This window comes from Pavona decussata, unplaced genomic scaffold (genome assembly GCF_977016875.1).
Source record: "Pavona decussata unplaced genomic scaffold, jaPavDecu1.1 SCAFFOLD_27, whole genome shotgun sequence".
In the NCBI taxonomy this organism is placed as follows: domain Eukaryota; kingdom Metazoa; phylum Cnidaria; class Anthozoa; order Scleractinia; family Agariciidae; genus Pavona; species Pavona decussata.
The window spans coordinates 1,939-29,323 of NW_028145450.1; the positions used below are offsets into that span (position 1 = coordinate 1,939).

The 27,385-nt window shown below is 38.5% G+C and overlaps 1 protein-coding gene across 1 annotated transcript; it reads left to right on the plus strand.

The window, feature by feature from the left end:
* Positions 1 to 3,606: 3,606 nt before the first annotated feature.
* LOC146485162 (uncharacterized) lies at positions 3,607 to 26,817 on the plus strand. Its single transcript, XM_085103551.1, has 9 exons — positions 3,607 to 3,682; positions 4,162 to 4,424; positions 5,021 to 5,135; positions 13,443 to 13,571; positions 14,923 to 15,045; positions 17,769 to 17,891; positions 19,150 to 19,263; positions 20,628 to 20,861; positions 26,171 to 26,817. Exons 1-9 carry the CDS (start codon positions 3,607 to 3,609, stop codon positions 26,479 to 26,481), a joined length of 1,488 nt encoding a protein of 495 aa, XP_084959677.1. The 3' UTR covers positions 26,482 to 26,817.
* The last annotated feature ends 568 nt before the right edge of the window (positions 26,818 to 27,385 follow it).

Here is a 27,385-nt window from a genome sequence, read left to right on the forward strand (position 1 = left end):
ATTCGCTTCAACTTAGCCTTTTTACAAACCGCTTTTTTATCATTAATTATGTAACCTTGATAATGGCGCAAGATGCACCGAAACGTCGGTTCCTATCACTAATATTTCTTGTTTCATGTATTTCTAAATCATTTCTTGTAAGATTATTATTATTATTATTATTATTATTATTATTATTATTATTATTATTATTATTATTGGTTAAAATTTTAGAAAACGACCTCTGGCTAAAATGACTAAAAAACTACTTATTGTATTTGCAGTCACCTTGCAGCAGTTGGCCTTGTAAGAACAATGGCAAGTGTGTGTCACTGTACGAGGAAAACAGTTACGCATGTGCTTGCAAGAAAGGATTCACGGGAAAGAACTGCGAAACAGGCAAGAACCATTGATGTTGTACTGAGATTTTTGTTTACAATCTATGGCCTATGCAGTTCCAATGAGATCGATTTAGTAGCCGCTTTAGAGCTCCGATCTGAATTGAGAATCCGCTTAGGAGACAGCTTTAGGTATTTCGCCACGGACTAAATACAACGATGAAAAAAAAAAAAACAAAACAAAACACAAGACACACCTAATATCACTGACTAAGAAAAAGAACATCTGAATGCGGTGTATCTAGAATTCTACTAATTTGAAGCTAATGGAACTGAAACAAATACAAACAAAATATCAATGGAAATGGTAGACAATTGATCTGTTGTTGATTAGCGAGGAAATGTTGAGGAACAGTAGTCTTAAACTGACCGATGGACTGACTAACCAACCAGCCAACCAATAAACCATTCAAACAACGAACCCAAAACAACTAACCAACCAAATCTAACGCACTATAACCAATTTAATCAAACAACCAACCAATACTGCAAGGAATCGGATAACCAAACCAACTAAACGAAACCAACTACTCAACCAACCAGCTAAAAGCGAACAAACAAACCAACCAATCAACCAACCAAACACCCGACCAGTAAGACCAACCAATCAACCAATCAAACCAAACCAACCAAACAAAAAAAACAAACAAACAAACCCTCCAACCGACAAAACAAACCAACCCAAGCAAGCAAGCTACCAACCAAATAAACAAATCATCCAACCGACAAAACCAACCAACCAACCAATCAACCATTTAAACCAACCAACCCGACCAGCCAACCAATCAACCAACCAACCAACAGAACAAACCAACCAACTAATCGATCTCCGATCAAAGTGCTTATATGCCCCTATTATCCTACGTTATTTTATTTTCGTCGCTCGGCCAATTAGGAGTAATTTTACCCTCGGTTAAAGGAAAATTACAAGAAAATGCCTTCTGTTACAACAAATCAGCGTTCAGTAATTTTGCCCTCTGTATAAGATTGTCATTGTTATTGTCGATGAGCAGTTCGCTGCATATGCACTAAAAAACTGCAGAATGGAAGAGGAACTTGTAAGGTTCGAGCAATAAACAGACTTCTACAAATGGTAGTAAAAAAGGAAATGTGGAGCTCCGCTTTTAGGCTTGGCTAAATATACATATATTATTCCTTTGTCTGCATCTAAATTAGCCTCACTAGCCTCGTTCAAGTGAAATATTATGTTGATTTTTTTACTATTAACTGCAACTTGGTAGATACAGGGCTGAACGAATAGGCGTTTTTCTTTATTTAAAAAAAATTTACATGTTCGCCTTACCCACAGACAGCTATCGGGAAATGTTCGGGATTATTGACACAGTAATCGTCTTTGAAAATTTTCCGAACATCGTCTGAAATCTGTTTATGATTTTATTCCTGTTAGCATATAGGTGAAATCCGCCACATTTCTAAAAATGTTCCCTTCACAGTCTTTCTTCGTTTTTTCTTATTTTTTTTATACACAAAATTCGAAACTAGCTACAGTCGTCGCCTTTGTAAGGCGAAATTCAAATTCGTCGAAGCAACTTTCATTTGCGCGCCTTATAAATTCAATAACATCAAAAGAATATTCTTTTGCGTGATCGCACATTAATTTTAGTGAACAATATTTTCAATAAAATTTTAAACCATGCCTAAACAGTCAATAGCATCAATGAACAACCAATACAATTTTGTTGATAATCATTGGCGCGCTTATACAAACAATAGAGTGTTTTTTACATTCTTTTCGCAAAAATCTATATGACGAATTTGAATTTCGCAAGACGTTAATGAAAGTTTTGAAACTTAATTGAATGTTCAAAATTATACAGATATCCTTGTGGAGGGTGCATTTCGCGTAATTGAATGCCTATTGGCGGAAATGAATGTATTTTCGCATTATTATCTGACTTTTAAGCCTGGTTTACACGTACGACACAAGCATAAGCATAAGCACAAGCAGAAGCACAAGAAACCTACGTGTAAACCGGTGCGACGCAAGCATAAGCGTCTTGTGCTTGCGCTTGTGCTTATGCTTACGTCGTCCCGGTTTACACGTACGACGCAACGACGCAAGCATAAGCACAAGCACAAGAGAATGGAACGATTTCCATTCTCTTGTGCTTATGCTTGTGCTTGCGTCGTTGCGTCGTACGTGTAAACCGGAACGACGCAAGCATAAGCGCAAGCACAAGGAAAAGAATCTGAAAAACAGTGACAAGTTGTCAGCGCACATAGCTAGTCCGCCATGTTGGAATCAAATCTCGCGCCAAAAGGCAGTCCAGCCACGTGATTCTGCCACATTTTTATGCTTCTACGCTTGCATATGTCACCTTATGTTGTGCTTATCGCACGTGTAAACATCCTTGTGCCTATGCTTGTGCTTATGTTTATGCTTGCGTCGTACGTGTAAACCAGGCTTTAGTGCAAATGATTGCGTATTTTCTCTAAATGAACAGCAAAATGAGTATAGTTGATGTTCGCGGGCGTAAATATGTTTTTAACCCGAATCAGGCTTATTTTAGTATGAGTTCTATAATAATTTGAGAGGTCAATCAACGACAGTACAATAAGCGTTATCTGGAACGCTGCCGGCGTAGCTTAGGCGTTTATTTCTTGTATAAATCAAAGCTTTCATTGTCACATACGCTTAAAACTTTGACAGAACACCTCAAAATTTGCCAAAAGAATCTTTGCTTCTAAGTTTTCAAAAGGAAAATTACAGAATTCTTTAAACAGCAAAGAAATAGTAAATTACAAGTTTTAAAATTAATTGTGCAGCTGCTAAACTGAGCGGGTTTCGCTCGACGAAGACAAATTTACATTCACCTCGCCGTCGGGTTGGGTTAGAACAAAGGGATAAAATATATTTCAGCCCACTGAATTTTCCATTTTAGCCCGCAAAATACGCTGCAAAGCCCGACGAAATTATTATAATCATTCTTTATCCAATGTTACGTGGATTTGAAAGCAACAAAGAAATGTTGACGAAAGCGATTGAATGACGGCTATTTTCTCGGTTATATATTATAATTCTTGATATCACACGGCTGCTAGGCCGGTAAACTCTAGAATTGCATTTTCCACTTATTCTGATTTTAATGATAACTGTGCACCCACTAAGATACAAATTTCGAGAAAAAAAAGAACCATTTTCTCGAAAAAATTTTATCTACCAACCCAAACTACCAATGCCACCTCTGCTTAAAGTAAAGCTGCAAACATGATCGTCAAACACAGTTGCAATATTTTGTCAGAAATAGTAACGTTGGTTTACATAACAACAGGGGCAGACAACGGTTCGTTTAAGTGAAATATCTTTTCGGAGAGACTTTATCATGTAAGAAAACCGGTCGGATTTAGATGCAGGAAAAGCTGTCGTTTTCTTTGCCAAAATGCCATCCCAGATTTACACTGGAGAACTAGTCTCCTTTGGTTTACACTGTTTATAGAGGCATGTGTCGTTTTAAAGTGCAAAATAAGGCAGGCTTGCATTATTTCATCTTTTTCCAATTCTGATAAGGTAGGTATACTTATCCCGGCACCTTAAGAGAAACGTGAAAGAATCCTCTCAAACAAAGCAGAATAATCCAAACATTGACTATTTTAGCTGTAGTTTTTTAACGCATGTCTCGTTTGGTTTTTATTTCAACACGTAGGCTTTTTGAAAACGCCCAAAAACTGTGAGGACAAACCTTTTTTGATCTAGGTCCTTCCAAAAATAATCACACCTTTCACTTTTTGTCTCATCAGTTTCAATTTAATTCGAATCTTTCAGTTGCATATCGTGAACTGGCCTTCCCTTCCTTTTTCCTCTTTGCTAACAAGCGTCTGGTGAATCACAACATAACCACTGTCAAAGTCCGAGATATGGATGCTTGTGAACTACGTTGTTACAATGAACCCAACTGCGTCAGTATTAATTTTAAAAATACAGCAAGTGCCAAGGGAACATACAGATGTGACTTGAATAACGCTACTCATCGAGGACATGATAAGGATTTTATAGACACAGTGGGCTACTTATACCGTGGGGCAGACGTAAGTTCTTCTTCTTCTTCCTCTTCTCCTTTATTTTTCCGCTTATTACTTTCTAGGCTTTCGTACTTTGTCTTAGGGAAGTGGTCAATACTACAACACCTGAACAGGACCCACCAAACCACAGAATAGATGGTGTTCTCTGCCTGCACCCCCTTTCTCAACGTCAAGTGTTGGCGCTTAATTGCATAGCCACCCCTCTATTTTGCAGAAAAAAAGAATGACAATGAGATTCAAACCTCACTTTTATTGTCTATCTAGCAGTGCTGACTCGTGCTTGCTGAATGTTTATGTATCAACTCAATAACATTTTGTAGGCAATGTCCGTAAGATAGTTGGTATCCTCGATAACTCCCTTACCCGGCTGACAAGGTGGGTCCTCTTCGAACAAACTTGTTATAACCGGTTCCCTTATATCATCCGTTTTCTTCTTTTTCACCTTTGAAAATTTTATTTTAAGTGAATACTAAGCTTTAAGTATTTTTATTCTTTAGAGTGCTACTCTTAAATATTTGCTCGTTCCAATTTTTTATCGAGCAACAAATATGGGTCATCTCTGTTAATATTCCCATTCATACTTTATTTTTATAACTTTTTAGAGTGCTTGTGATAGTGCCCATTGCGCTAACGGTGGTACCTGCCAATCTGGATTCACAGACAAAGGATATCGGTGTTTGTGTCCGCCTGGATTTATGTTTGCACACTGCAAACAGGGTAAGGAGCAAAATTCCTCAATCTTGTTCGTCCGCAAATCTGTGGCGTAATCGACGACCAAAACCAATACAAACTAGAAATACGTGACTCGCAAAACCTCGCGAAGCTGGGGCTGGGTGGAAAACCCTCTTTACTCGTACTGTAGCATCAAATGAGGAGATTAAAAGTGGCATAGGATTTTTTTTATGAGCATGGTCTTTTCGTAGTTCCACAGGCTAGTTTGCGGTTGAAAATCTATTTCTGACGCGACGTAATGTACAACGGGCGTGCAGCGCTGTCGTGTTCGATGAATTTATTTCCCACGGAAAATTATTTTACCGCGGCCACAAACGTGTAATTTCTTCAATGCAATCTTTCACAAAAAAGATTTCTAAAAGAAAGGGAAAATATTCTGGAGAGATAGTTCTGTATCCAGTGAATATTGATGAACATTGCAGTTGAAATTTGATCATGCACGCATATTTTTTCCCATGTATGCAAATTTTTTTCAGACGACGCCAGACAGTCTGACGTCATTCATACTTTGTTTGCGCACTGCTGCCAGGCAACAGCACGGACACCTTCACGGAAATATATAAACATATAAATATATGTTCGGCTCGAATTAGCACGGCTTAGCTCCCGAGCGCGGCCTTCGGCCCGATAAATTTATTAACCTCGCTGCGCTCGGGCCTTCGGCCCTCGCTTCGCGAGGAATAAACTGAGAACAGCACGATTTCCAGTTGTTAATTCCTCCTTTAATTCATCGGCTCATTCACACGTTCTTCGACTTGTCGAACGGACTACTCAGCCTATACAATAAACACACATCTTGTGCACCGCAGCGAGAACGAGAACAACATCCCAACAGCAACAATAAAGATAACAAAGTAGCAGAATAACAATATAAATTTTTGTGGCTGAATCTACCAGCCATTGCCCCTCGTGGGGGGTAAAATACATTACTGTAATTATGCAACGCAATAACGAGGGAAAAAATATGTTGATGTAAAGACTAAGAGAAATACAGTAACAAAGACACGACATAGCAGCCCCACAAACGGGCTGTAATTACCCAGTTCGTTTGTCTAACTTATTCAAGTGTCTTTTTAACTCAACAACGTTTCCTTTTGGTACTTGGCAATCGATAACTAGTTCTCATGACTGGCTTTCTCCAGAAGCAAATCTTGGTAACTAGGCGGTGATACACACCAGAAGCTGTTTTGACTCTGGCTGAACGTGCCCCTCCGTCTTCTCCAGTGAACACTTCGACCACACGGCCCAGTGGCTATCTATCAGAACCACATTATCCTCTGCAATAAGTACTAGGTCACCTGAAAACACATTTCTTCCTGACTTGACCCATTTTGATCTTCTCTGAAGGGTCGGCATATACTCCCGTATCCAACTCTTCCAATAGTGATCTGAAAGAAACATCACCTTCCTCCGTCGCTTTCTGGAAAACTACTCCCCGTTCACGAATACACCGGATGGGAGTTGAGTAGCTCTTTGCAAGAGAAACTGGTTGGGTGTCAGCGCAGAAAAAATCATCAGGATCATTTGAAACCACAGTAATAGGGCGGTTATTGACTATGGACCCTACTTCAGCAAACAATGTCTTTTAGTGCTTCTTTGTAATCTGTACAAGACGGTCCCAAACTCCAGACATATGGGGTGAGGCAGGTGGCTGAAAGACCCACTTGATGCCTTTCTGCTGCAGCTGCCGTCCAATCCTTACTTCATTCCTCTGTGCAATTGACTCTTTCAACTCTCTGTTGGCCCCTACAAAGTTAGATCCTCTGTCAGACCAAATTTCTTTCGACGGGCCTCTTCGGCTAATGAATTGGCGAAGGACCATGATAAAATCATTTGTCTCAAGTGATGGCGTCCCGCGGCCCCACTTCATTGTTAGTGGCCCAAACAGATCAACACCAGTAAATGTAAATGGAGGATGATAGGCTTCTAGCCTTGCTCTTGGGAGGGATCCCATAACCTTGTTCGTCTGGTTTGGCATTGGTTCTTTGGTATTTAATACACCTCCGGATTGTCTACTTTACTAGACTTCTTCCAGCAATGATCTAGAACATTCTTCTTAGCTCACACAGCGTTTGTTCTCTTCCACTTAATGAGCAGCATTCTCGTGAAAGTGACGAATAAGCAGCTGACTGACACAGTGGCCTTTTGGTAGAATCATCGGGTGTTTCAGTCCTCCCACGATAGTGCTTTTATGCATTGTCCCTTGAAGTATCGTCAGGAGAATGGCTGTCAGAGCAGTGTTGCCCTACACTGATTTGGCGAACGTCTGTTGAAGGCCGCACTTCTTGCTCGCTGTCTGAAACTTCTTCAAGGTTTGTGCTCGGCCCACTCTCCTCTACCTCCCACAGGAATTCAGGTCCCCTCCACCAGCAATGCTGACTAGAGAGTTTGAGGCGACAAACCACGTGAAGCATCATCTGCGGGATATATCCTTCCTGGGTAATGCCTCCACTGGTCAGGAGTAATAACTTCACGTATTTCAGCTACACGATTGGCAACGTACGTCTGAAATCGTTTCGTCTCATTCTTGATATACTTCAATGTTGTTTGGGAATCCGACCAAAATTAAGTACTGCTAATCTCGTATGTCAGCTCGTCCATAAGAATTATGTAAATCTTCACGGACAGAGTAGCTGTCCTACTAATTCCACGCCTTGGAATTGAAATTGGTCTCACCGGTGAACTTCTTGACCTTCCAATCAGGAATGAACATCTAATAGCTACAACGGCATGAACAAATCTAAGGAGCGCACACATGCTATAACCATCCTCAGAAGCGTCTGAGAACAACCACCTCCGTGTCATACACCAAACGAAATCTTGGTAATTGAACTTGTGATAAGGCGGGTAACTCCCTCTTCCACTTATTCCAGTGGTACTACAAGTCATCAGGTATTTCATCATTCCATCCTAGATTCAGCTTCCACGATTTCTGTAGAATCTTCTCAGCCTCCAGTACTACTGGGCAGACAAATCCCATGGGATCATACAACAAGCTTACTGCTGACAGGATTCCACGCTTGGTCGATGGCTTATTAGGTTCGCAAACCTTGAAGAGGAAGACATCCTTTTCCACATCTTACTGTACTCCTAGTGTTCTGTCTACTGGGAGGCTGTCAAGATCCAAGTCCAGTGTTGGTCTTGCTCGTTCTTTCTCCGGTATCGTGGACAGTACATTTCGGCTGTTGCTCATCCATTTCGTCAGCCTAAATCCAGTTTCACTGGGTAGGTTTGTTACTTCTTTCACTAACGGCTTTGCTTCTTCTTCCTCTGCTTCTTCTTCTTCTTCTTCTTCTTCTTCTTCTTCTTCTTCTTCTTCTTCTTCTTCTTCTTCTTCTTCTTCTTCTTCTTCTTCTTCTTCTTTCTTAACTGACTTAACGAAGTCATCTACATAAAAGTCCTTCTTAACAGCATTTGCAGCTTCTTCACTGAATCTTCCTTTGTTGTCCTCTGTAGCTCTCTTTAGGCAGAAATTTGCACAACTTGGTGAATCTGTGGCGCCAAGGATATGACTGGTCATCTGGAATTCCGATGGTTGCTCCAGATTACTGTCCTCCAACCAAAGGAACCTCAAGGCATGAGAGTCTTCTGGTAGTACCTTCACTTGGTTAAACATGCCTTCTATGTCAGCAACAAGTGCTACAGGATCTTTTCTGAATCTCAATGTCTCAGTTAGACACTCAGTAAACCGTTGGTTAGGTCAGGACCCTGGTGTAACTGGTTGTTAGGCGACACCCAATCGTGCATAGCAGCCGCATCAAACACAACACGAACTCTGTCTCTCTTTTGAGGGTAAAATACACCATGATGTGGCAAATACCATGTCTTCCTGCCTCGGCGATTTACTTCTTCTACAGACAGTTTCCTGGCATATCCTTTGCTGAAAAGGTTATAAATAAAGTCTCTGTCCTTCCTGTGAAAATTCTCATCACGCTTGGGCTTTCTCTTCAAAGACTGCAATATTGCTTCAGCCATCTCTCTGTTGTCTGGTAGCCAAGGATTATGACTCTTCCACAATATTCCAACTTCATTATGTCCATCTACTAGATGAACTGAGTTTTCCATCGTTTTCAATGACTCTTGCTCTCCAACTGACGAGCCTTTCTTAGAGCTTACATTGTTGACGGTACTTATCAACTATACATACAACATCTACACTACATACAAAACTAACGCTATGACTGCTTATGGGTAATTACAAGTTACATCCAACAATACTTACAACACTATGCTTAGACATCTAACAATACTTTTTAATTACAAAAGAGCGACATTCTAAAACATCGAGGTGTGCATAATTAAACGAGAAAAGCCCATTTGCGATAGGAACTAGACGGGCACTTATTTTCAGTCGCGATCTGTTTAAGAATTTCAAGTTTTTCTTTGATAAGCAGAAAAAAATTCTGAAAATTTAATTTATCTCCACAGAGGCTTGTGCAGAAAATGCTATATTTTGCGATTAATAAGCAATAGTTTAGTACCTGCCAATGTTTTGTCCCGTCGAACCAGCCGTTAAGTATTTGGCTTGCAGATAATTTTATGATTTCGCTTGTTTTTTCGCACCACCAGTTTTGGAACCAGGCCAAAACTCGGCTATGGTAACACAATTTATCAGTAAGTGGGTTAGGTTTGCTGCGTGGCATTACATAAGTTACAAGTAGCATCTTCCATTAAATCATCACGATAAAGTGTGGTACGGGTTGGAAGAACATTATGAATCACTTTGTATTGAAACATTATTTTCACCTCCTTGGTGACTGTAAATGACATGAGATAGACCTTTTGGATAGTACTTTCTGTAAATCCGTGGCGAAGTATTTTGTGTTCAGCAGTACGAGGATTGAGAACTCCTTTTAGGAGACAGGAGTAGAAGTAACTGGTGGTAAGGGCGTTGAAAGAGGCACTGGGTTGGTAGTCGGTGTAGGGTTTGTGAGTCTTATTTCCAATGTTTTGGGATTGCATTAACAAGACAATAGTATTTTGTAAAAGGTACATTCATTTGGAATTATTGTCCAGATTGCAAATCCAAAAAAACCTTGTAGGTTTAGTAAATCACCTATTTTTGTAATCCTGGCGTCGAACCAATTTTGGTAGAACAGAGGTTTATTATCTACGAGGATGTTACAGTTATTCCAAAATACTTCATTTTAAGGTGTGTTGTGATACCGTAGCCTGAACACTTTTTAACTCGCACCAATAGTCTAAAATGTTTTTATAGAATGTGGGAAGATTTTTCGGATCAAGTGTGTTTGTTGCGTAATTACATTTTATTAGGGAGGATAAGCTTCCGTGTTTGTATACGTAGTGATTGGGGATTATTTTCCAGGAAGCATGTGAGTCGTCTTGAATTCTGTTTATCCAAGCAATTCTGAGAGCTTTTTCCATAATTTTGAAATCCCACGCTTTTAAGCCGCCGTTTTTTTCCCAATTATGGTGGCACTTAGGAGGCTTAGGAGGAGGCTTCCCCGCCCATATAAAGTTAAAAATTAGTTTATTTATCTCTTGGGTGTAGTGGATCGGGACAGTTAACACAGAAGCTGAGTAAACTAGTTTAGATAATCCGAGTGTTTTAACTATGTCGATCTCTCCGTAAAGCGTTAGATTTCTTCTTTGCCAGGTGTTTAGCGTTTTTTCCAAGTTTTGTATGTTTTTTCCCCGAAGGTCAGACTGTCAGCTGTTGCTTGGTTTTGAGAAGAGCATATTCCGAGGGGGTTGGTATATTCTGTTGGCCATTTGATTCCAAAAGGAGTGTCCTTTCTGTTTTTCCATTTGCCTAACCACATTGCCTCGGTTTTAGTGGTGTTGATTTCAAGACCGAAACATGAGTAGAATTCGTGTAAAAGGCGTAGCAGACTATTCACAGAGTCGAGATAACAAACAAACACAGTGCTAGTCGTGTCGTCGGCGTATCGAGTTACTTTAAATTTTGTTTCATGCTTGTTGACATTGATACCTCTAATAGTGGGATCGCTTATCAAAGTTCTGGAAAAGAGCTCTATACCGAATCCAAAACCTAACATTCCATACAAACTCTACGGAAAGAGTCTATTAAACGTCTACCTCCTTATCAAAAGCTAAAGAAAGCTAAAGTTTATTTTTTTAGAAATAATCAATTTAAACACGCGGCTACATTTCTTGAGAGACCTGAAAATAACTTAAATAAACATAATGGACTTTATTGTGATACACATATTGTGAAATCTCTGTGTGCGTGTTCTTATTTTGTTATTATTATATCGGAGCACTGTAATAAACAAAGACAACAAAAGATTGTTTTAATTGTTTAATCTCAAACAATTCTCAACTTAATTAACATAATAGATTAGGTAACGGTGCGTAAAATGGAACACGCGTCTCATTCCTGCTTCTAAATAGTATGATACCTGTTAAAAAATACATCTCATTTCTTATAACCAAGGAAATCACATAATCTCGATAAAATTCATCCAAAATCCATGATTACTACTGAAACTCACAGTTCCTGAATAATGCGCTTGGCAGCAATCGCTATTTTATACGCTAAAGAGCAATGAAAATAAATTATGATGTCATGTTACCAAAAATAACTTCAAAAACCTGTCAAACCGCTGATACCGACCATGACGGACACATAAAAAATAGAGCATGACATCGTTGATAAACCAGTCAAACCGGTTAATAACCTGTTTGTAAGGCTAAAATAAAACATGGCATCATCCTGTTATAATTAATGTCACGCAAATGAGAATCCACCATATTTTATTCATGAGATCAAGACCATAGGCGATGGCGTCATCGGCGTTAATTTATTCCACCTCAAATTAATGATATTTCACCTCAAAAAAGAGGATACCGTGGTGTTTACCATACTTCTTGGGAGGAGCTATCCCTTTGATTAGGGTGGGTTCCTGTTTAAGCCTTCTTTTGATAGAAATCCCTTCCTACCTAAAGACTAACCTATCTAACACTCACCACACTCTGGCTGACCTTTAAAACTCACAAACACATCAAGATTACTGGAAGGAAAATTCTCAGCCCATAGTGACCGAGCATGGATAGTTTTGGTGATCTCTATGCTTTTAAAGACAGTCAAAAGATTTCTACAAATATTTAACAATTATCCTGCGAAATCACGCGAAATATCGCCTGTTACTTAGCCGACGAGGCTATAGGCCCAGTTTGCTACAATCAGGCGATATTCCGCAAGATTGAGCAGGATAATTGTTTTGTTATTCAACTCATTGATATCAAAGCACATGTTTAGCAGAAAAGCTGGAGGCGATCTTTATTTGTTAAAAAAAAAGTAACAGTTGACCAAGCGCGGACGTGCATGAACGAAGATAGCAGCTTTGTTTAAGTTTGAATGACATCGAGAGCGTTGACCAAACTTGCATCAAAACTGAGTATTCGTCTTGTGCGCCGATCGCCCAGGCAAAAATCTCCACAAAATTATAGCCTCAAAAGCTGAAACCAAACAGTACTTTGAAGTTGCGAAGGATTTGTTGTGTCAGCTGGGCCGAGCTGAACAGACTGGAAAAGCTTTTGAACGATTTCTCGGATTTTTGTTTCTTTGTTTACTGCACAAGTAATTACACTTTCTTTCATTGGTGTTTTGACAAACGCATCTTGTGCCTTGTTGCTTGCAAGAACTCTGGATCTGTTATGATACTAAACGGGTTTTTTCAGCCAGCTCTAATGCTTCTGAGAGTAATTGCTTTGTACTACCTCTATCTTTTTGTCTACCAGAGACAAAATTTCTCTAGGCACTTTGTGAGCTCGGTTTTCTCAGGTGGTTTTCTCCATCTCTTCAAAACGAGTCAAGTACTCTGTTTAATTGTCGCGAGAACCAATCTAAGAAAATACTGTTTGTTATTGCCGAGCCTTTGCTAGAGTACGGAACAATACAAAAGTCTAACGAAAATTTGTTTTGCTGAACTGTAATTTGCCAGTTCTTAAACAAAAAGGTATCGAATGTTTAAAGCTTTTGCACTAACCATTACAAATCTTGACAGCAAAATTGGTTGCCTTATGAAACAGCATTATAGATAATTTGGTGTACTTGTGAGGTCATTGCTTTTTGAAAGCGCCCTGCCATTTTCCTTCCCGATACACGAAATTACGTATATCGCAGGATATCTGTTATGTGCGGACAACGTACATTAAGCTCACCATAACCATATTTTGGCAGTGTTACAATGTGTTGAATAATAATTTGATATATCCGAACTAGCTGCTAAGATTCTGGATGTTCACTTTTGTTTTGAGTTTTTGGTGTAACCATTATCTGTGTCCAATTAATATTTTTTTTTCAAGACGTTAACGAATGTGCATATGGAAGATACATCCATAATTGCAACCACGACGCAGAGTGTGTTAACACCAAAGGATCGTACATCTGCAAGTGTCACCCAGGGTACACTGGAGACGGCTTCAATTGCACAGGTGAAATTGACCTGTCCATAATTCATGGCGCGTTAGGTAGTTGCCCTTCTAGCTGTGATAAGACCGTTATTACTATTATTATTATTATTATTATTATTATTATTATTATTATTATTATTATTATCATTTACCTTTCACATGAAATATATGAAACAGACATACAATCACAGCGTAACAGTTACTGAAATTGAAATTTCTAATAAGAAGTCTCCGCAAAAACGATGCAGATAAGAAATCTCTACTGACATTTCCCTCTTTTATGTGTATGCCTGAGCTTGTGTGTCGTTTAAGGTTATATTGTTTTCCTTTTGTTGTTTTCTTTTGATGATTGGCTTGTTTGTTTGTTTTAATGTACCAGTAGTTATATAACCAGTCATCTTTTTTGCTTTATTTTATTCTGTATACATTTGTTTAAAGGTAGCGGATAGATTCAATAATTCAAGTAATGTTCTATTAACACTTTCTGTAAATGTAAACAAGTATACACCGAAGGGTCTCAACTGATTGTGATGCTCAGGCCATTATATCTTTACATCCCGGAGTCATTTCCCATTAAAACTAATTCAGATATTAACGAGTGTGGAGAAGAAACACACAACTGCTTTTCTTCTCATTCATTTTGCTGCCAGAATGTCGTCACTATATCAAGGCACACGTGGTCTCATAGTAATAGTGTTTCTTTGAGAAGTTCCTTCTTATTGTGAATGGTTGCTAAGCCAAGGTATTATTGGAACAATTTAAAAGTTTATCCAACTCCCGAAGGTGTTTTGGCACAGTTCAGTAGCTGCAAGGTCACTGAAAAATAGGTGTATTTCTATTTATTTAGTTTTCCTTAAAAGATGCTCCTTTCGTTATGAAAGCTGGTTTAGCTGCTCTTAGGGTAGTGATAACTGATAAATGATAAGAGAGAAGATGATCCGTCACGGTTAACCGCAGACAATGTAATTTGATGGAGGACGAGTAATGATTAGATCAATTCCGTGTCCAAGTTCATATGTGGACTGATTAAGAGCAAGTCTCCGTAAAAACGTTCTGGTCGCTCTGACACTCTGGTAGGAGACTATACGCGGAGGTGACTACACAGTGCGATCCAAATCTTCTCAATCATCTAGTAGTTTTCTTCTACAAATCCAACATATTCGTTGTGGAATATTACATAATTTGCCATGCGTGAAAGTGAAATTGTCATTTTTAATTAGTTGATCGCCTGTTTAGCAGCTTCTTTCTCAATTCCTTTTTCTAACCGTTTTCTTACTTTTTTGACGTGAATCAAACTAACACGCTAAAGGCGCAAACAAATTCACTTTAAAACTATCTGCGAGCTGACGTCATCCATTTCACCTCGTTTCAGAAATAGATGAATGCGTGACAGGAACACACAATTGCAGCAATGATTCCGTGTGCAACAACACCAAAGGAGGATTCAATTGCACGTGCAAAGCTGGATTCACAGGAGACGGACACAACTGTACAGGTTAAGGTTCCATGATTTGTTTTTTATTGCCTTGAGAACTATGCTCTTTGTTCGAGACTTAAACTTCCGTGATGTTGTAATAATTATCAGGACGTAATATTATACCCTAATGGATGTGAAAGTGAGCAAGGAGACGTAAGATTGATATTGTCTCAATGCGCTACCTAAACACTATTCTGTTGATAAAATCGGGGAGTGACGAACATTGTTCATTCATTTTTTTCTGACAAATGTAATGATGGAAGAAAAAGCACGGTGTAATTGAACATTTTCATGGTAACTCCCACAGAATCATTCATACCAAAAATTGTTCTTCTATATTTCGGTCAAACTTTGATTAATTGTAATCACTAAACCAAACTGCCATTATAAGGAGAAAATTTTAGTAAGTTGACATTGGACAAACGGTATAATCCATAGAATCCCGCTTGCTACGATAAAAAAAAAAAATCAGAAACAGATTTTATTCCAAATTTCAAAGTGCCTTACTTCTTCACAATAACCTTGTGTATAAATTTTCAGTTGAAATTGGAAAACAGAATTGTTTAGTTATTACATTGGTTGAGTTTTACCCTCCAACTGCTTTTAACAGCTATGATTACAAAATCAAATTCTTTATCTCGGGATGTGTCAGTTAGCAATAATCTAGCTTCGGCTAGGATTTGCGCAAGTACAGCCGTTACGGCATGATGATATTGTAAGAGGTCGGCCCTAGTTTGACCATTTTTTAATAGAAAAGCTTCAATGAAAATAAAAAAATCCATCCTAAAGTTATTAGAACACCGTTCCAATTTAAACAAAGGTTCCCCCAAATTAAGATTTCCTTAGCAACACTGCATGACTTTTTGAGCCAATCTTAAAGGCTTTGAAAGTTTAGAACACGCCCTTTTGAAAAACAAATTATCCAACGTCACACAATGTATCACTTTTACACTTCTCTGGCACATTTTCAATTACATTTACAATAGTTTAAACTTACCTTAATTTTTCAAAAGTCACTTGATTTTACCCTTGTATTAAAACTCATCTCAAGTATCTTCCAAACTACTTTAAAGAAAGACGTTAGTGGAAATTACATAAAAAGGATTGAAGAATAGCTCCTGAAAGCAGATTAGATACGTACATACGTATGTATCATCCAATCGGTTGCAATATATTACATACGGTAATGTACTTTTTGCTTTTTTATCGTTAGAGGTGGAATTCGTTGCGCTGAACATATTTTATTTGTTCGGCATTTATTGTAAGCTTTTTAACTTATCGAGATATAAACGAGTGTCTAACAGGAGCACACAACTGCAGTAGCGATGCTGCTTGTAATAACACCAAGGGGGCATTCTACTGCACATGCAGACTTGGTTTCACGAAAGACGGACTAAACTGCACAGGTGAAGTTTTCGGCATTTTCCGTTTATTTCTTTTGAGAGCTACGTTAATCATTTAAAGGCTTAACTCCTTAGCTCATGCAATGATTCTCAGGAGGTGAACATAGTTGTACCAACGCTATTGTTCAGGTCGTTTTCACTTTTTAATGACAATATGAAAGTTGCTAACTCTGGTATTATCGGAAAAAAGTTGCGCCTAACCAAGACAAACCGAGAAACCTTTCTCTCCAGACTTTTCCCCAGAAAAAGAGTAAGGTTTTTGCAATAAAAAAACCTCATAACAATTACTTTTGAATTCTTATGTCTTTAAATTAACAAATATTACAGTTGGTATATTACATTCTGCATTTTTTAGTGTCCATCCGGTCTATTTTTTCGATTCAAGGCCTGCGCCTGTTTCGTTTGGATGAGTGAAGAGGCTTTCCGATTCATGCTTTTTTATATTAAGTTTAATTGCGCAGAGACTTGCCTAACATTTAAAATTTTGCGAAGAAAGAAAAACAATTGCAGTGCCTATGCTGATTCTAACGACACCAACGGATCGTACAATTGAACATGCAGGCCAGCATCCACTTGGGACAGGAAAAACTACACAAGTTAAGTCTCAGGCCTTTGGCCTCTTAACCTAGCGGCCTTTTACAAATAAACACCCTCGTCTTACTCGTTACGCAATGCGGCTTACTGGATAGCACTTATTGGTTGTTTGTTGTCTTAGATATCTTAATCGTTTTGTTTGTGTTAGATATCCTATGATATCTTAAACAGCACAAGGTTAATACTATGACTGAGTATTAAAGAAGGTGGTGCTCGAGACCAATAACGTTTTCTATATAGCGCGGTTGGATGGTTTCTAATATTTCATGTCAAATAGTTTCTAAATTTTTATCGATGGTCATGGCCAGAAACCAATAAAATTGTACACTGAGAAACCTCAAATATGATGGGACTCGGTACGTTTTGAATTGCTCATTTTAAAAGGTTTGACGGAGGTTCTAAAACGCCTTTTTCCAAAAATCACTTTACCTAATATTACTTGTCAAAACACATCTCCGCAACATTTCAAGTCATTTCCAGAAAAAGTGTGTTAAAGAGACGGTCAATCGACTGCTAAAAATATCAGGTGCTGATTACAAAAACCTCCTCAGGAAATCTGAGATAGGGCTTGGCATTACTTCCCACTGTCCACCCGAGTGCTGCATCTAATACATTCCGGTTCAACCTCACACGTAATGTTTCTTTAATGTTGTTGGAGTACGTTGCTGTCATTGGAGATGGGCCCACTGGTACTGGAGGTATTTCGTTAAATCATTTGTTATCATCTTTTTCACCTCATTTCAGATATAGATGAATGCGTGACAGGAACACACAACTGCGGTAATGATACCGTGTGTAACAACACCAAAGGAGGATTCAATTGCACGTGCAAAGCTGGATTCACAGGAGACGGACAAAACTGTACAGGTTAAGATTCCCTGATTTGTTTGTTATTCTCATTAGAACTATGCTCTTTGTCTGCGCTTGTAACTTCTGTTCTATTTGATTATTGGTTTGTTTGTTGGTTGGAACTATGTTCTTTCCTTGAGTCTTTAATCTCAGTGCATAAGAGTTTTCTTCAACGTATGTTAAAGCGAACAAGGAGACATGAGCTTCATAATCTTTAAATGCTGACGGAACTACCAACCTAATCCTATGATCACACTAGAGTTCATATCGAGTGTGTGCTTCACGTCTAATAAGTTTATACATGAGAATGACATATTATTAGGTAATGACAAAGGCAAACTCGCAAAAAGAAATTCCGAGTGCTCCTATTAGGAGTCGAACCCAAGATCTTCCGATTACTATTTCGGATGCTCTACCACTGAGCTATAGGAGACTCGTGGGAGCTAAGGCCATTAAACTAGGTTCATGGCACAAACATCCTGCATACTGCTAGGATTGGAATGTCAATGAGTGGCACATGCGCAATGAAAGGAAACGTGATGTAGATTTTAAGCCTGGTGAACAAATGAGAATGATGTATTATTCAGTAATGACACAGGCAAACTCGTGCATACACGAGTATACATATACATGTACATATACATGTACTCGGGTGCAATGCAATGTATTGCCTTAAAAGTTATGAGCAACATTTTACATTTCGATGTAGTTCTTAATCGGTACTGGTAGCCAGTACGGCTCACATGTGACGCCACTCGTGACGCCAGGGGATACATTGGGGAGGAAAGAATGATACAGCTAATGAAAGCTTTCGGGTTAACATTCACAAGTGCTGATCTTTACTACGTAGTCTATTGTCATAATCAACAAATTATTGTTAAAACGAGTGCGTAGAAAATATTATACATAAGATCTACGACGCTCATTGAATCTGGAGATAATTGTTACATGACACTAAACAGCTAGGAAAGTGATTGAACGGTGCGGTAATTTATAAATATATAATTACAGATCCTTATTTAACTGTTTAACTGAACACATAAGTGACTATCTCTGGAACCAAAACGTTGTTTATCTGACAGAGAAACCAATTTCTTAACAGCTTAAATCACCTCTGATTACTGACTAACCTTTTGACTGACTAAACTTATTTAAGATTGGTTTTATAGTCCATTGACTGGCTGAGCACAGTTAATCGAGCTAACTCATTTAACTAAGTAATTAAGTTATGAAAACGCAACATGTGAACAATAAATTCATGACATTCTTTGGGCAGAACTCAACGAGTGTGCAAGCAGCCCCTGTCTCAATAATGGGACGTGTGAGGATAAATTAAATGGATTTATCTGCAGTTGTCCACCTGGTTTTGTTGGAAAAAGATGTGAGACAGGTATGAAAAAATTTAAAGCAAATTTTCAGTCAATTTCGCATAACAACGAATGAAAGAAACCCTTTAATAACAGAACTCGTGTCGTTGTAAGAAACAGCTTTAACTTCAACTTTACACGTACAAACCTAAAGAGTGAGTTATTTACAATGAAATCTTGTAAAGAAACTTTGATTTTTTTAACCTGATCGAGTACCAGGTTCTCCAACAGTTCAGGTTCAAGAATAAAAAATTGTACTAGGTTCAGAAAGGGACTGGGTAATTTGCGAGTTGTAGAGTTGCAAGTTGAGAGTTCCAAGTCGCGAGTTGCGAGTTGCGCCGGAGTTGCAAGTTGCGGGTGTTCAAACCTGGAAAATGAAAATTTCTAGATATATACATAAAATAAAATAACCCCTGGGGGGGGGGGGGGGGTAATACTTTCATTTTTCATTGAGTCTGGCTCTTTGCACCCAGAAGTTTACCTTTTTGTGTAAAAGAACTGTTGGAGATTTATGTCATTGCTTTATTTATAAATCTCAAAGAGGTAAAACATTGGACGAATCCTGCTAGTTTTCGTTTGGTACCTTTTAAAAGTGAAGCTAACTAAAAAACAAAGAAAAAAAAAAAACACGGCCACAATATTAGGCTCTTACTTTTAGGATACTGGCTGCTGTTAGAATAAACAACAGATTACTGTAACAAAGAATATTCAGAATATTTCATACATTAAGAGGACTCCGTTAATCCGGCCCCACACAATTTACCCGGGCAAAGGACTAGTTCTGTTACGAGTTAACGCTATGCTAAATTACAGATAAGTAAGAAAAGATCCTCATTTTACCATTTTAACTAAACAACACGCTAACTGTCTTGATCCCACGTGCAGCCATAAAACAAGACATATTTAATCACATTGCTGACGAGAAGAAATCTAACGTGAGAAAGGAGGGTGCAAGATCGGGAAAATTCGCCAACTCTAAGAACTGCTTTTTCTGCGAGATTTACAAGAGACTGCCTGATCGACTTCTTAGCAAAAAGACGACAGAAAAGCAAATGGTTCTGTAAGGGCAGGATGCCTTAAAGTTGAAACACTATTTCTGTTGATTTTAAAAATGTTAGCTTCTCTCGCGGTGATCCAAAAACAAGTGAACCAACGCCATGGACTATTTTATTTTTTTACTGATACGGTAATCATGATGGAAATATTTATTAGCTTTGTATATCAGAGTTTTGTTAATGGGCTATGTTAGAATCGTAATTCAAGAAATGCTGTTTACTAAAGGCACAATCATTGTTCATAAATTTCTTGCACCTGGAGTTGTCTAAGTGTTACTTTGCTGTGTAATTAAACCTCCCTTATTAACATTAATCCTTATTTTTGCTTCCAGGATTTTCGCTCAACTCCAAAATAATTTCCAACAACGAGTTTTACCTCAGCAATCTCTCTATGTTCCTTGCGCCTGCTGTTGGAAATGATTCTAAGTGGCTGCTGTGCTACCGCGCCTCCACTCACGGATGGAAAGTCAGTGAATTCCACAGCAGGTGTGACGGAATAAATCACACCGTCACCATCATTCAAGTGAAGCAATACATATTCGGAGGATACACGGACATAGCTTGGAGTAAGTATATCTTATTTACTGGTCAGAAGGTCTGTATATGTAAAATGTGTCCTAGATCTTGAGTTTAGCCGAGGGTCGTTCTCACTGCTTAGGGCACAGAATCTTGCTTTACTTACCTGCCAAGCACGATAAATAACATTTTTTTATTTCTTTCTGTCTTTGTAATTTGGCAAGGAAGCGTTTTTCATGTTCTTTTTACTCATTCGCGGGAGAAAATTTTTCCTAAATCTTCTTAAGCTTCGCGCGTGATTTTTAATGATTTTGTCTGTCGGTAAACGGTGAAACGAATTTTATTATAAAAGATAACAACACTTATCAATCACAAATGGAGATAAACGTCAAAACTTCATGCATAAAATTTACGGTATCTTTATAAACAAAGCGAAAGAAAGAAAACTTAAGGACGGTGCCTTCTAATAAAGAAGTATTTCTGCGCAGCCTAAGACTTTACAAGGAAATAGATCTTGGCAAGGTCTGTTCAAGTCCAAAAAGAACATCAAGGGTAACCACGCATTTTCAGAGATAAGTAAGAAACAATTGTTCTAAAAAGCAGTAAAATACAAAGCAATGTATGGCGTCTTCTTCCAAATTGAAGCTTCGTTATCTCTACAAAATGTACGGTTACTCCCAATTTTCTTTTTGGATACCAAGAGCATTTGCTAAGTTCTGCTTTCTCGCAAAAAAATATCCCTGTATATATTAGTAGGCACCAAACATAGGTCATCCGAGTATCTTGAGATGCACAGAACGTACGCTCAGTAACAAAAGTAGGCACCGTCACTTGAGGCAGCAATCAAAGTAGTAATTGAGGGACCGAATTAAGTCCCGTTATGGACTAGGTAAACACCAGCAATGGACTAAGTGGACTAGGTAAGATGTCTACCTGCATGCTAATAAGTGGATAGGGTTCCTAGTGAGAATCACTCCTATACAATAGAGGAGGGAGGAACAATAGCCTTTCCCAAGCTCGCCCGCTGTTGTTCATAGAAACACTATCCGCTGACTGGCAGGTTTAAACGACTATTATGTTTTCAAAATGAAAGCGCCAACGTTCAAGCCTACCCATTCCTTACAATTGCAAACAACTGGAAAGACGTCTTTTGCTCGAAAATGTTCATCGTCATCACCTCTACTTTTTTAATAGAAGATGGTCCCAAACATTCAAGTTGAATTGAAATTGAGTCGGGTGTTCCCTTTCACGCACTGTGAAACAATAAAAGAGTCTTTTGTCGACTTTTTTTATTACAGTGCTCCGAATAAGAATACTCGGGTTCATTGATTCCTTGCTGCTAAATTGTGCATGTTAATAATAGCGCGCACAAATAAACACGCACACAGATTTTCGTGAAAATTATTTATTTAAATCCGTCAAAAATTCATGCACGAACAGGAGCCGTAATCAGGGATGGAGACCGTAACGAGATGCCATTTTGACTTACGGGCTTGCCCCCATGTGTTGTACCAAAAAAATTATTTTTAGAAAAAAATTGCGCCTTACGCGCAGGCGCGCACGCGTGTAACTGGTCAGGATAGCGTGTGGAAGAATTGAAATTTTTTCTACCCGTTCTTTCCTGCTAGCAGAGGCTCTTTACCAGGAAAAGAGCTTCTGCTAGCAGGAAAAGTTGTTACGCAGTTTTCGCAGCCTCCACATTGAGCTCTGTCAGCTTTCACTGTTTTCTTGCTCATGTTGAACTGGAAAAAAGAGCTTTTTGTTGCTTGGAATCAAGTTTCGTGGCCATGCAAAGGAAGAAGCAAAAAAACAACCGGCTACATGGATAAGCTTTCTAGCCAGGAAAAAAATACGCTAAAGAAATATATCAACTTTATACCGTCTTACAGTCGTAAAACCGGTTTTTTGGCTATAAACAAAGCTTATTAATGGATATAAACATGGAGGATGCATTTGACTGTGAGCGACGCCAAGTTAAAACATTTTGATTTGTTTCTGGTTAATAGTCAAGATACGTCACTTCAAAAAATGTAAAAAATCTCTTCTGTAATTTTGTTTGCACTCCCGCGGACATGCATGAAAACTTTAATATCGTTTGTCTGCTAGTAGTTTTGTTTCACTTCTTACCGCAGTTCTTAAGTTCTGCCGGAGGCATTTCGCGAATTATAAGCTTATTTTGAAGTTAATGTTAAGGAAATTTATCCTGCGAACTTGAAAAAAAGAAAGTTTGAAAACAGATAACAATGTGTTTACAGCTTTATTATATTGTCCCTTGATGATCATAGAACTAAACAACTAATAAACGAATGAACATTAATCTCAAGCCTTACGTGTAATACTTATTGAAAGCAGTACGCCAACAGCCGTCACAAGAGGCAATAAGCTTTTCGGCGAAATTAGGTAACCGAGAAATTTACTTCTGACCGATGTTAAAAAAGTTGGCACTGATCTGTGAAAGTAATCTGCTCAATTCGTCAGCTTTTACCTAGCCTCCCATGTAGTCGCTTTTAGGGGGCTCGTATTACCTCCTCCCCACAAAGGAGGTAATACGGGTCCCCTAAAAACGACTGCGTGGGAGGCTAGCTTTTACCTTGACTTCGTAATTTCTGCCAATAAACTGAATTCTTTTTAACCTTTCACTCGGTAATTCCTCAGTAACTTGTTTAACCATTACCTGTTTTACAGGGACTCGGCATTAAACGTTTTTTTATGATTAACTATGTCCGGCTTATTACGTAAAACCATACACTCGTAAAATGACAGTTTAAAAAATTTGGTGGAAGTGGACAGGCCCACAAACGATCCCGGCCCGCAAATGATCCCCGGACCGGAAATGATTCCCAAATTTAACCGCAAATGATCCTCGGATGGAAAATGTCCCCAGATTGGACCGCAAATGATCCCCGATCGCCTCACCATAAATATAGAATGGAATGGCCTCAAATTTGGACATTGAATTTCAACTTTATACACTTTTTTTGTTTTCTTTATAACACCAATCGTTATATTTAACTATCTACTTTTACAATTTATTCATAAACTGGAACATACATGCTTGTGTACATAAATTACTTATACCATTACAACGCCTAAAATGTGCAGGAATTGTACGAAATTCGTTTTTTTTCTAATAGGGCGAACAATACGAAACAAATTTTGACTGTGCAACTCAAAAGTAGTCAACTGATTCGGATGGGAAAGCCTCCTCAAAGAGTACCACAATTTCTCACTGATGAAGTAGGTTTTCCCCGAAGTAACCCAGCCACTCTCATCCCTAGCGCATTCACTTTAGAGAATTCGTGAATCATAGTGGGTGGGAAACGTACCTTCGACGAATGTCTATTACCCGCGAGTGAGGTGATTATGTTGCCTTATTAAGTCTGGTGAACATTCTCGATATTCCGGTTGCTGCGGTGTTTAGCTTAGGAGAATTAAGGCCCGGTTCATACGTCGAACTTTACATGAGCCGAACCTAATCATTTGGTTCGGCGCATGTAAAGATCGACGTATGAATCAGTTAGGATCGACAGATTTGTATTTGGGTCGACCCGCCGTTCTATTCGACTGCGCCAGTCGAATAGAACGGCAAAAGTTCGACTTCGATTCAGACGTCGAACTTTACATGTGCCGAACCAAATGCATACGTTATGTATAAATTATATCTATCCCAGAGGTCTGCGCGTTCCATCGACTTGGCATGCGCAAAGGACTTAATTTTGAACAAGATGTGGGAAAAGAGGAATGTGCTTGTTCTCCTTGTTTCGAAAAAACTAAATATACTTGTCTGAGATGCGAAAGATTAAAAAACAAATCTACTCTTGATGTGCACACGCACTTCAAACCGACAGAAACTTTCCAATACAGGCTATATCAAAGGCGAAGCCTCAAGACTTCTCAGAACAAAATCTTCAAAAAAAAAAAACATTTTAAGAAAACATTACTCTATTTAAACAGAGATTACGCTACAGAGGTTACCTCGATAACCTTGTAGATAAAACTCTTTCAGCAGTCAAATTCCGCGAAAGAATGTCGGCACTACAAAACAAACAAAAAACGCGCAATAACATTTTGCGGTTTGTTACGGAATATCGCCCTTCTGTGCCTAACCTAAATCAATTCAGATGAGTAAATGGCACTTGATAGAAAATCAGCCTATGCTAATAGGGATCTTCAAAGACCCTTCGTACAGTAAAGGGAGATCTTTTAAAGACGTACACGTAAGAGCAAATTAGCTTTGAAGGTTATATTCTTCCTATCCCGACCAATATGAGCCGTGTTTGGCCTGTCTTGATTATTTTTTCAAACAAGCTCTTCCATGTCAGAATTCATCTTTCCCGCCATTTTGAATCTTGTTGAGTAAAAACAACAGCTGCTGACCACGAAAATCTATTTTCTCACGTTAGCTTCAATTAAGTTCGACTTCAGTTAGGTTCGACGTCTGAATCAACTGCCGAACTTAATTATTTGGGTCGACCTTAATAGGTATTAGGTTCGGCTCATGTAAAGTTCGACGTATGAACCGGGCCTAAGGCTTACCTATAATCTACCCAAGTAATCACAGTCAACAAAAAGCTGATTTCGACAGCATTCCTTTGGTGAGCCATGAAGCGGAAAGTAACTTCCATATTCTTCAACAAATGGACGCAGAAACAACAGATGTACTCGAAGAATGAAAATTTAAGTATAGAAAAGGGCGAATTACTGAAGATCAAATGTACACAAAATGCGGAAAAAATTGACAGTTATTCCCAAGGCGTCTTTGAGGGGGACGATGGTCTTCTGCAGGGCTATGCCGACGACAGAGTGTTTTAAAAAAATGTTTAAAGAAAGACTGAGAGTCCAATCAGCGGCAAAATGAAAACGAAAGACAAAATCAACATATTACACGATAACGACGCTAAAACGTTATGCGTAGGACTAAGATACGATTAAGAACAAAGGCGACGAAGGTGGGCGAGATTTGACCGCCATCTGAAGCGCATTGACCGATTTTCCTTCGTTTGTTTTAAGAAAAAAAAAATTGCAAAAGTCGTAACTGACCCGCTATTTAATTTAGGAGAGTTTCGTACAAGTTTTCTTGCACTTTTTTTATTTATTTATTGTATTTATTTTTTTTTAACAAAAGGGCACTTGATCATGATTTTGGGTAAACTATATCACTGCGGTTTGTGAAAACTAACAGTCCATTCATTTGACTAATAATATAGCCACCTTTGGAAGAGGTTCAATCAAACTGTAAACCAGTTTTTAGATGAAAATTTCATGCAGTTTGAAAACAATTAATATCGCTTAAAAACTATGATTAACGCGATGTTAATGTAATTATTTGTTACTTTCTTTGTATTTTCATGTTCTTCAGAGTCCAGTGGTAGCTACAGTCACACTTCTAAGGCTTTTATTTTTTCCTTGAGCAACAAAGAAGACCTCAAGCCATTTAAAAGCAAAGTGAAAGACCCATCACACGCAATTTACAGGAGTTCAAGCTATGGTCCAGTATTTGGTCACGATAGCAACATCCTCATTGTTCATCAGGCGAACAGTATCAGACAGTCGTACGCAAAACTTGGCAGTACCTACCCTGCACCAAGTGGAGTAAGAGACCCGCAAACAATCCTGGCTGGGAGTTTCACATTCACCCCAGATGACTGGGAAGTGTTTTACATCGCCTAAACCACTTTCAAAACTATCACTTCCCTCTTAAACGTTTTACGGCATTATCACAAAGTTGTTCAGACAAGAAAATTCGCCATTTCTCATCATTAATCCTTTAAGCCTCAGTAGTGACCAGCGTCTAATTTCTCCTCACAATATCACTGTCAATCAAACACACAGCTTATGAGAATAAGAAAATGATCACTGAAGATTAAAATGTTTCGATATTTACACAAATTCCCCCAACTGGGACCACAAGAATGTAAGGAGAACAGTTTGGGGAATGTTTGGCGTGTTATTGGGGCTTAAAGGGTCAACAATTGCAATGACAGCACGTTCGGCGGGGCAGCTGTAAAGCGCTTTGGTGATCACGAGAACAACATGCGTGCGTGATTTCACTTGTTTAGATTTAAGGAGATTTTTATTCTGACAGTAGTTTCAAAAGGTTGAATATTTTTTTTTGAAAAAAGTGGCGGAAGTGTCAATTTGTATTAACATGCTGTTAATAAGACGCGAAATCAATTTCCCTCCAGATTAGACTATATCGTTCGTCAGAAAATTGTTTTTCCTGTCTTGTTAGCGCAAGGTCAAATTTTGTTCAAACTGGACTTAATTTTCGATTCACGAGACTTTGTTAATGTAATACTCGCAACTTGAAAAGTGTGAACTTAAACCGCCAAAAGTTTAAGATTGGTTGCACCCACCCACAGACTCAGAAGCTAGTGTGAACTTTTAAAATCTTTATGAATTTTAGTTTGATTGCACTCAACCATACTGAGTGACAACCACAGTGAAAGTTAGGACCACATTATTGATAGAATCAAGGTTGCGCTTGGGCATAAGATGCACGATTTAAGTACAAAATCAAGGATCTGTCATCGGACATTTATCAGTCTGGAATGATTTCATTTGATAACCGACT